Here is a 10,843-nt window from a genome sequence, read left to right as displayed (position 1 = left end):
AGTCCCTCCTACAACCTGTTAGCCCTGAGGCTAATAGTAGTAATGCTATCCTATATAAAGCAGTAGTCCCTCCTACAACCTGTTAGCCCTGAGGCTAATAGTAGTAATGCTATCCTATATAAAGCAGTAGTCCCCTCCTACAACCTGTTAGCCCTGAGGCTAATAGTAGTAATGCTATCCTATATAAAGCAGTAGTCCCCTCCTACAACCTGTTAGCCCTGAGGCTAATAACCTGTAGTAATGCTATCCTATATAAAGCAGTAGTCCCCTCCTACAACCTGTTAGCCCTGAGAGGCTAATAGTAGTAATGCTATCCTATATAAAGCAGTAGTCCCCTCCTACAACCTGTTAGCCCTGAGGCTAATAGTAGTAATGCTATCCTATATAAAGCAGTAGTCCCCTCCTACAACCTGTTAGCCCTGAGGCTAATAGTAGTAATGCTATCCTATATAAAGCAGTAGTCCCCTCCTACAACCTGTTAGCCCTGAGGCTAATAGTAGTAATGCTATCCTATATAAAGCAGTAGTCCCCTCCTACAACCTGTTAGCCCTGAGGCTAATAGTAGTAATGCTATCCTATATAAAGCAGTAGTCCCCTCCTACAACCTGTTAGCCCTGAGGCTAATAGTAGTAATGCTATCCTATATAAAGCAGTAGTCCCCTCCTACAACCTGTTAGCCCTGAGGCTAATAGTAGTAATGCTATCCTATATAAAGCAGTAGTCCCCTCCTACAACCTGTTAGCCCTGAGGCTAATAGTAGTAATGCTATCCTATATAAAGCAGTAGTCCCCTCCTACAACCTGTTAGCCCTGAGGCTAATAGTAGTAATGCTATCCTATATAAAGCAGTAGTCCCCTCCTACAACCTGTTAGCCCTGAGGCTAATAGTAGTAATGCTATCCTATATAAAGCAGTAGTCCCCTCCTACAACATGTTAGCCCTGAGGCTAGGCTAATAGTAGTAATGCTATCCTATATAAAGCAGTAGTCCCTCCTACAACCTGTTAGCCCTGAGGCTAATAGTAGTAATGCTATCCTATATAAAGCAGTGGTCCCCTCCTACAACCTGTTAGCCCTGAGGCTAGGCTAATAGTAGTAATGCTATCCTATATAAAGCAGTAGTCCCCTCCTACAACCTGTTAGCCCTGAGGCTAATAGTAGTAGTGCTATCCTATATAAAGCTGTAGTCCCCTCCTACAACCTGTTAGCCCTGAGGCTAATAGTAGTAATGCTATCCTATATAAAGCAGTAGTACCCTCCTACAACCTGTTAGTCCTGAGGCTAATAGTAGTAATGCTATCCTATATAAAGCAGTAGTCCCCTCCTACAACATGTTAGCCCAGGGGCTAGGCTAATAGTAGTAATGCTATCCTATATAAAGCAGTAGTCCCTCCTACAACCTGTTAGCCCTGAGGCTAATAGTAGTAATGCTATCCTATATAAAGCAGTGGTCCCCTCCTACAACCTGTTAGCCCTGAGGCTAGGCTAATAGTAGTAATGCTATCCTATATAAAGCAGTAGTCCCCTCCTACAACCTGTTAGCCCTGAGGCTAATAGTAGTAGTGCTATCCTATATAAAGCTGTAGTCCCTCCTACAACCTGTTAGCCCTGAGGCTAATAGTAGTAATGCTATCCTATATAAAGCAGTAGTACCCTCCTACAACCTGTTAGCCCCGAGGCTAGGCTAATAGTAGTAATGCTATCCTATATAAATCAGTAGTCCCCTCCTACAACCTGTTAGCCCTGAGGCTAATAGTAGTAATGCTATCCTATATAAAGCAGTAGTCCCCTCCTACAACATGTTAGCCCTGAGGCTAATAGTAGTAATGCTATCCTATATAAAGCAGTCGTCCCCTCCTACAACCTGTTAGCCCCGAGGCTAGGCTAATAGTAGTAATGCTATCCTATATAAATCAGTAGTCCTCCTACAACATGTTAGCCCTGAGGCTAATAGTAGTAATGCTATCCTATATAAAGCAGTAGTCCCCTCCTACAACATGTTAGCCCTGAGGCTAATAGTAGTAATGCTATCCTATATAAAGCAGTGGTCCCCTCCTACAACCTGTTAGCCCTGAGGCTAGGCTAATAGTAGTAATGCTATCCTATATAAAGCAGTAGTCCCCTCCTACAACCTGTTAGCCCTGAGGCTAATAGTAGTAGTGCTATCCTATATAAAGCTGTAGTCCCCTCCTACAACCTGTTAGCCCTGAGGCTAATAGTAGTAATGCTATCCTATATAAAGCAGTAGTACCCTCCTACAACCTGTTAGCCCCGAGGCTAGGCTAATAGTAGTAATGCTATCCTATATAAATCAGTAGTCCCCTCCTACAACCTGTTAGCCCTGAGGCTAATAGTAGTAATGCTATCCTATATAAAGCAGTAGTCCCCTCCTACAACATGTTAGCCCTGAGGCTAATAGTAGTAATGCTATCCTATATAAAGCAGTCGTCCCCTCCTACAACCTGTTAGCCCCGAGGCTAGGCTAATAGTAGTAATGCTATCCTATATAAATCAGTAGTCCCCTCCTACAACCTGTTAGCCCTGAGGCTAATAGTAGTAATGCTATCCTATATAAAGCAGTAGTCCCCTCCTACAACCTGTTAGCCCTGAGGCTAATAGTAGTAATGCTATCCTATATAAAGCAGTAGTCCCCTCCTACAACATGTTAGCCCTGAGGCTAATAGTAGTAATGCTATCCTATATAAAGCAGTAGTCCCCTCCTACAACATGTTAGCCCTGAGGCTAATAGTAGTAATGCTATCCTATATAAAGCAGTAGTCCCCTCCTACAACCTGTTAGCCCTGAGGCTAATAGTAGTAATGCTATCCTATATAAAGCAGTAGTCCCCTCCTACAACCTGTTAGCCCTGAGGCTAATAGTAGTAATGCTATCCTATATAAAGCAGTAGTCCCTCCTACAACATGTTAGCCCTGAGGCTAATAGTAGTAATGCTATCCTATATAAAGCAGTAGTCCCCTCCTACAACCTGTTAGCCCTGAGGCTAATAGTAGTAATGCTATCCTATATAAAGCAGTGGTCCCCTCCTACAACCTGTTAGCCCTGAGGCTAATAGTAGTAATGCTATCCTATATAAAGCAGTAGTCCCCTCCTACAACATGTTAGCCTGAGGCTAGCTTATAGAGGTACTTAGGATAGCTAATACAAGTGGTTTTCCACTAAGTGCTAATCCATTGGTAGACTCAGCTTGACTGCTATTCAGTAAAAGGGGAAATGTGCAGCACACCCCCAATAGCTAACACTAGATCCCTCAAACAAACACCCCTTCTCCTCACCCTGCAATTCACACCGAGAACTAACATTCACAAGTGTTACACAGTGCTCCCTACTCCCCCTCCTCTCCCTCCCCTCTCTTCCCCTCTCCTCTCCCTCTCCTCTCCCTCCCCTCTCTTCCCCTCCCTCTCCCTCCCCCTCTTCCCCTCTCCTCTCCCTCCCCCCTCTTCCCCTCTCCTCTCCCTCCCCCTCTTCCCCTCTCCTCTCCCTCCCCCTCTTCCCTCTCTCCTCTCCCCCTCCTCTCCCTCCCCTCTCTTCCCCTCTCCTCTCCCTCCCCCTCTTCCCCTCTCCTCTCCCTCCCCCCTCTTCCCCTCTCCTCTCCCTCCCCCTCTTCCCCTCTCCTCTCCCTCCCCCTCTTCCCCTCTCCTCTCCCTCCCCCTCTTCCCCTCTCCTCTCCCTCCCCCTCTTCCCCTCTCCTCTCCCCCTCCTCTCCCTCCCCTCTCTTCCCCTCTCCTCTCCCTCCCCCCTTTCCCCTCTCCTCTCCCTCCCCCTCTTCCCCTCTCCTCTCCCTCCCCCCCTCTTCCCCTCTCCTCTCCCTCCCCCTCTTCCCCTCTCCTCTCCCTCCCCCTCTTCCCCTCTCCTCTCCCTCCCCCTCTTCCCCTCTCCTCTCCCTCTCTTCCCCTCTCCTCTCCCTCCCCCTCTTCCCCTCTCCTCTCCCTCCCCCCTCTTCCCCTCTCCTCTCCCCCCTCTCTCTCTACACAGCACTGTGTAACACTTGTGAATGTTAGTTCTCGGTGTGAATTGCAGGGTGAGGAGAAGGGGTGTTTGTTTGAGGGATCTAGTGTTAGCTATTGGGGGTGTGCTGCACATTTCCCCTTTTACTGAATAGCAGTCAAGCTGAGTCTACCAATGGATTAGCACTTAGTGGAAAACCACTTGTATTAGCTATCCTAAGTACCTCTATAAGCTAGCCTCAGGCTAACATGTTGTAGGAGGGGACTACTGCTTTATATAGGATAGCATTACTACTATTAGCCTCAGGGCTAACATGTTGTAGGAGGGGACTACTGATTTATATAGGATAGCATTACTACTATTAGCCTAGCCTCGGGGCTAACAGGTTGTAGGAGGGGACGACTGCTTTATATAGGATAGCATTACTACTATTAGCCTCAGGGCTAACATGTTGTAGGAGGGGACTACTGCTTTATATAGGATAGCATTACTACTATTAGCCTCAGGGCTAACAGGTTGTAGGAGGGGACTACTGATTTATATAGGATAGCATTACTACTATTAGCCTAGCCTCGGGGCTAACAGGTTGTAGGAGGGTACTACTGCTTTATATAGGATAGCATTACTACTATTAGCCTCAGGGCTAACAGGTTGTAGGAGGGGACTACAGCTTTATATAGGATAGCACTACTACTATTAGCCTCAGGGCTAACAGGTTGTAGGAGGGGACTACTGCTTTATATAGGATAGCATTACTACTATTAGCCTAGCCTCAGGGCTAACAGGTTGTAGGAGGGGACCACTGCTTTATATAGGATAGCATTACTACTATTAGCCTCAGGGCTAACATGTTGTAGGAGGGGACTACTGCTTTATATAGGATAGCATTACTACTATTAGCCTCAGGGCTAACATGTTGTAGGAGGGGACTACTGATTTATATAGGATAGCATTACTACTATTAGCCTAGCCTCGGGGCTAACAGGTTGTAGGAGGGGACGACTGCTTTATATAGGATAGCATTACTACTATTAGCCTCAGGGCTAACATGTTGTAGGAGGGGACTACTGCTTTATATAGGATAGCATTACTACTATTAGCCTCAGGGCTAACAGGTTGTAGGAGGGGACTACTGATTTATATAGGATAGCATTACTACTATTAGCCTAGCCTCGGGGCTAACAGGTTGTAGGAGGGTACTACTGCTTTATATAGGATAGCATTACTACTATTAGCCTCAGGGCTAACAGGTTGTAGGAGGGGACTACAGCTTTATATAGGATAGCACTACTACTATTAGCCTCAGGGCTAACAGGTTGTAGGAGGGGACTACTGCTTTATATAGGATAGCATTACTACTATTAGCCTAGCCTCAGGGCTAACAGGTTGTAGGAGGGGACCACTGCTTTATATAGGATAGCATTACTACTATTAGCCTCAGGGCTAACAGGTTGTAGGAGGGGACTACTGCTTTATATAGGATAGCATTACTACTATTAGCCTAGCCCCTGGGCTAACATGTTGTAGGAGGGGACTACTGCTTTATATAGGATAGCATTACTACTATTAGCCTCAGGACTAACAGGTTGTAGGAGGGTACTACTGCTTTATATAGGATAGCATTACTACTATTAGCCTCAGGGCTAACAGGTTGTAGGAGGGGACTACAGCTTTATATAGGATAGCACTACTACTATTAGCCTCAGGGCTAACAGGTTGTAGGAGGGTGGTCTCATCAACACACCCCCAACACACCCCGGCAGAGCCAACACACCCCGGCAGAGCCAACACACCCCCCGGCAGAGCCAACACCCCCCGGCAGAGCCAACACACCCCGGCAGAGCCAACAAGTAGAGACAAGAAGTGAGTCAAAACAACCGTTCTCTCCATTAGAAGAGGTTACATACACACACCCCACAACAAGTCAACTTGGAATCCAAACCTTTCCAGGCAGCATGCTAAAAAACCACAACACAGTCAAACTAGCCGGTCCACTCATTTTCGTTCCCTAGGTTTAGGGTAGTGGGGTATAGAGAGGGGTTGGCTCTGTCGCCATACATTACTGTGTCCTGAGTCAGGTGGTCCAACCACAACCTCTTCCTAGACCCCTCTTCTCGCTCCCTTCTCTTTCCCATGTGTGTTGGGTAGTCTCAGTCTGTCCTGTGTGTTGGGTAGTCTCCGGTGTCCTACCTCAGTCTGTTCTGTGTGTTGGGTAGTCTCTGGTGTCCTACATCAGTCTGTTCAGTCTGTCCTACCTCAGTCTGTCCTGTGTGTTGGGTAGTCTCCGGTGTCCTACCTCAGTCTGTTCTGTGTGTTGGGTAGTCTCTGGTGTCCTACCTCAGTCTGTCCTACCTCAGTCTGTCCTACCTCAGTCTGTCCTGTGTGTTGGGTAGTCTCCGGTGTCCTACCTCAGTCTGTCCTACCGCAGTCTGTCCTACCTCAGTCTGTCCTACCTCAGTCTGTCCTACCTCAGTCTGTCCTGTGTGTTGGGTAGTCTCCGGTGTCCTACCGCAGTCTGCCCTACCTCAGTCTGTCCTACCTCAGTCTGTCCTGTGTGTTGGGTAGTCTCCGGTGTCCTACCTCAGTCTGTCCTCCTCAGTCTGTCCCGTGTCGGTGGGTTGCTGTGTGTGTGTGTTGTAGTGTGTATAGTCTCTGGTGTCCTCCCTCAGTCTGTCCTGTGTCGGTGGGTTCCTGTGTGTGTGTGTTGTAGTGTGTATAGTCTCCGGTGTCCTACCTCAGTCTGTCCCGTGTCGGTGGGTTCCTGTGTGGAGCAGGCAGCTGCAGCAGTCATTCTAACAGTCCTGATGGCCGTGCCGGGAAGCTAACTAGCCACCAACCTCTCACTGACGCTAGCAGCCTGTCCTGACGCCAACCTCTCACTGAGATCCTGAGAGACACACTGAGCCCCTGTTGCCCAAGCAGACTCTGCCCTGCCTCCCCCTGTCCCGTCCCCAAACCTCCTCCCCCTCCCCTAACTCCTATTCACAGGCAAATGGTAGGCTAAATACCAGATGGGCTTGTCCCAGCAACTGCAGGACAGGCAGAGAGGGGAGGAGGGGGGGTAAGAGGGAGGAGGGAGGGGAGGACTCTGTCGCTGCCACTACAAAGCCACTTCAGCGAAAGCAAGGAAAAAGAGAGGGAAGAAGGCATGGAGGGAGGGAGGGGAGAGAGGCATGGAGGGAGGGAGGGAGGGAGAGAGGCATGGAGGGAGGGAGGGAAGAAGGCATAGAAGGAGGGAGGGAGGGAGAGAGGCATGGAGGGAGGGAGGGAAGAAGGGCATGGAGGGAGGGAGGGAGGGAGGGAGGGAGAGAGGCATGGAGGGAGGGAGGCATGGAGGGAGGGAGGGAGGGAGGGAGGGAGGGAGAGAGGCATGGAGGGAGGGAGGGAGGCATGGAGGGAGGGAGGGAGGGAGGGAGAGAGGCATGGAGGGAGGGAGGGAGGGAGGGAGGCATGGAGGGAGGGAGGGAGGGAGAGAGGCATGGAGGGAGGGAGGGAGGGAGGGAGGGAGGGAGGGAGGGAGGGAGGGAGGGGGGAGAGAGGCATGGAGGGAGGGAGGGAGAGAGGCATGGAGGGAGGCATGGAGGGAGGGAGGGAGGGAGGGAGGGAGGGAGAGAAGGGAGGGAGAAAGGAAGGGAGAAAGGGAGGGAGAAAGGGAGGGAGAAAGGGAGGGAGAAAGGGAGGGAGGGAGGGAGAGAGGCAGGGAGGGAGGGAGGGAGTGAGGCATGGAGGGAGAAAGGGAGAAAGGGAGGGAGGGAGAGAGGGAGGGAGGCATGGAGGAAGGGAGAGAGGCATGGAGGGAGGGAGAGAGAAAGGGAGGGAGAAAGGGAGGGAGGGAGAAAGGGAGGGAGGGAGAAAGGGAGGGAGGGAGGGAGAGAGGCATGGAGGGAGGGAGAAAGGGAGGGAGGGAGGGAGAAAAGGAGGGAGGGAGAAAGGGAGAAAAGAGGGAGGGAGAAAGGGAGGGAGGGAGAGAGGGGAGGGAGAGAGGGGGAGGCATGGAGGGAGGGAGAAAGGGAGGGAGGGAGGTCAAACTTGGCACTGTACTGCTACCTGGACTGTGCGAACAGCGAACACCCCTTCCCACAACACACACTCTCACGTGTACACACACACACACACTCTCACATGTACACACACACACATCCTGTCAGACAGAGCAGGCTTCGTTTGATAGATGAGTAGAGCTGGTGCCTGTGGCCTCTACTATTGTGTCTTATTGTACACACTGGATATACACTATGAGGTTGACAAATGACTGTGGAGAGAGACGCGACCAATCAAAGGCCAGAGGCAGGCTAGCTCCTGGGGGACCTGGGAAAGCTGCATGTCTCATACCTTGTCTCTCCATAAACGGGTCTCTGTCCAACAGACAACACGTCCCTCCCATTCTGGGCTGTGTGTTCGGAACAAAGAGGAGCACGTATTGACATTGGAAGGTGCCGAGAGAAGAGTTGATCCTATAGAATATAACTGACTTATAGGAGCCCTGTGGTTGATCCTATAGAATATAACTGATTTATAGGAGCTCTGTGGTTGATCCTATAGAATATAACTGATTTATAGGAGCTCTGTGGTTGATCCTATAGAATATAACTGATTTATAGGAGCTCTGTGGTTGATCCTATAGAATATAACTGACTTATAGGAGCTCTGTAGTTGATCCTATAGAATATAACTGATTTATAGGAGCTCTGTGGTTGATCCTATATAATATAACTGATTTATAGGAGCTCTGTGGTTGATCCTATAGAATATAACTGATTTATAGGAGCTCTGTAGTTGATCCTATAGAATATAACTGATTTATAGGAGCTGTGTGGTTGATCCTATAGAATATAACTGACTTAAAGGAGCTCTGTGGTTGATCCTATAGAATATAACTGATTTATAGGAGCTCTGTGGTTGATCCTATAGAATATAACTGATTTATAGGAGCTCTGTGGTTGATCCTATAGAATATAACTGACTTATAGGAGCTCTGTGGTTGATCCTATGACTGGGTCTCTTCAGGACTGTTGACAGAGAGGCTGCAAGGGGCTTTGACATGCTAATTTACTCCTTTGATTGGTTAAGAAGCAGGAAGTGTGTGTCGGTCCGTGGGGTCTCGGTGTAGGCTGAGGTTCTCTGAGACGCTGCAGGATATCAATATCCTTCCGATCAATAACCTGATCAATAATCTGTGCCGCTCACAGCCTGTTACACCACACTGCACCGTGACCAAACCACAGAGGAACCGATCAATACTCCTTCTGTCAGGTAAAATACACAACAATACATCCCATCTGGCTACTGGGACAGTAATACATCCCATCTAGTTACTGGGGCAGTAATACATCCCCAACTAATTACTGGGGCAGTAACACATCCCCATCTAGCTACTGGGGCAGTAATACATCCCCATCTAGCTACTGGGGCAGTAATACATCCCATCTGGCTACTGGGATAGTAATACATCCCATCTAGTTACTGGGGCAGTAATACATCCCCATCTAATTACTGGGGCAGTAACACATCCCCATCTAGCTACTGGGGCAGTAATACATCCCCATCTAATTACTGGGGCAGTAACACATCCCCATCTAGCTACTGGGGCAGTAATACATCCCCATCTAGCTACTGGGGCAGTAATACATCCCAGTCTAGCTACTGGGGCAGTAATACATCCCCATCTAGCTACTGGGGCAGTAATACATCCCCATTTAGTTACTGGGGAAGTAATACATCCCATCTGGCTACTGGGGCAGTAATACATCCCAGTCTAGCTACTGGGGCAGTAATACATCCCATCTGGCTACTGGGGCAGTAATACCTCCCCATCTAGCTACTGGGGCAGTAATACATCCCATCTAGCTACTGGGGCAGTAATACATCCCCAACTAATTACTGGGGCAGTAACACATCCCCATCTAGCTATTGGGGCAGTAATACATCCCCATCTAGCTACTGGGGTAGTAATACATCCCATCTGGCTACTGGGACAGTAATACATCCCATCTAGTTACTGGGGCAGTAATACATCCCCATCTAATTACTGGGGCAGTAACACATCCCCATCTAGCTACTGGGGCAGTAATACATCCCCATCTAATTACTGGGGCAGTAACACATCCCCATCTAGCTACTGGGGCAGTAATACATCCCCATCTAGCTACTGGGGCAGTAATACATCCCCATCTAGTTACTGGGGCAGTAATACATCCCATCTGGCTACTGGGGCAGTAATACATCCCAGTCTAGCTACTGGGGCAGTAATACATCCCATCTGGCTACTGGGGCAGTAATACATCCCATCTGGCTACTGGGGCAGTAATACCTCCCCATCTAGCTACTGGGGCAGTAATACATCCCATCTAGCTACTGGGGCAGTAATACATCCCCAACTAATTACTGGGGCAGTAACACATCCCCATCTAGCTACTGGGGCAGTAATACATCCCCATCTAGCTACTGGGGCAGTAATACATCCCCATCTAGCTACTGGGGCAGTAATACATCCCATCTGGCTACTGGGACAGTAATACATCCCATCTAGTTACTGGGGTAGTAATACATCCCCATCTAATTACTGGGGCAGTAACACATCCCCATCTAGCTACTGGGGCAGTAATACATCCCCATCTAATTACTGGGGCAGTAACACATCCCCATCTAGCTACTGGGGCAGTAATACATCCCCATCTAGCTACTGGGGCAGTAATACATCCCAGTCTAGCTACTGGGGCAGTAATACATCCCCATCTAGCTACTGGGGCAGTAATACATCCCCATCTAGTTACTGGGGCAGTAATACATCCCAGTCTAGCTACTGGGGCAGTAATACATCCCATCTGGCTACTGGGGCAGTAATACATCCCATCTGGCTACTGGGGCAGTAATACCTCC

The 10,843-nt window shown here is 48.9% G+C and overlaps 1 protein-coding gene across 5 annotated transcripts in view; it reads right to left on the bottom strand.

Moving 5' to 3' along the window:
• Window positions 1-10,843, bottom strand: part of plekhg4 (pleckstrin homology domain containing, family G (with RhoGef domain) member 4) — a 78,173-nt gene that overhangs the window by 53,099 nt on the left and 14,231 nt on the right. For 4 of the 5 annotated variants that reach the window (XM_042314618.1, XM_042314617.1, XM_042314619.1 and 1 more), the window contains exon 1: window positions 6,699-6,841. The exons of the other annotated variant lie outside the window; for it this stretch is intronic. In XM_042314618.1, coding sequence (XP_042170552.1) covers window positions 6,699-6,755 — 57 coding nt within the window. In that variant the 5' untranslated portion in view covers window positions 6,756-6,841. Of the gene's footprint in view, window positions 1-6,698; window positions 6,842-10,843 lie in introns of those variants that run through there. 5 annotated transcript variants of the gene reach the window in all.

This window comes from Oncorhynchus tshawytscha, unplaced genomic scaffold (assembly GCF_018296145.1).
Source record: "Oncorhynchus tshawytscha isolate Ot180627B unplaced genomic scaffold, Otsh_v2.0 Un_contig_13491_pilon_pilon, whole genome shotgun sequence".
NCBI classification, from domain to species: Eukaryota; Metazoa; Chordata; class Actinopteri; order Salmoniformes; family Salmonidae; genus Oncorhynchus; species Oncorhynchus tshawytscha.
The sequence above is the reverse complement of the archived record's forward strand: the minus strand, read 5'-3'. Positions and strand labels throughout refer to the sequence as shown.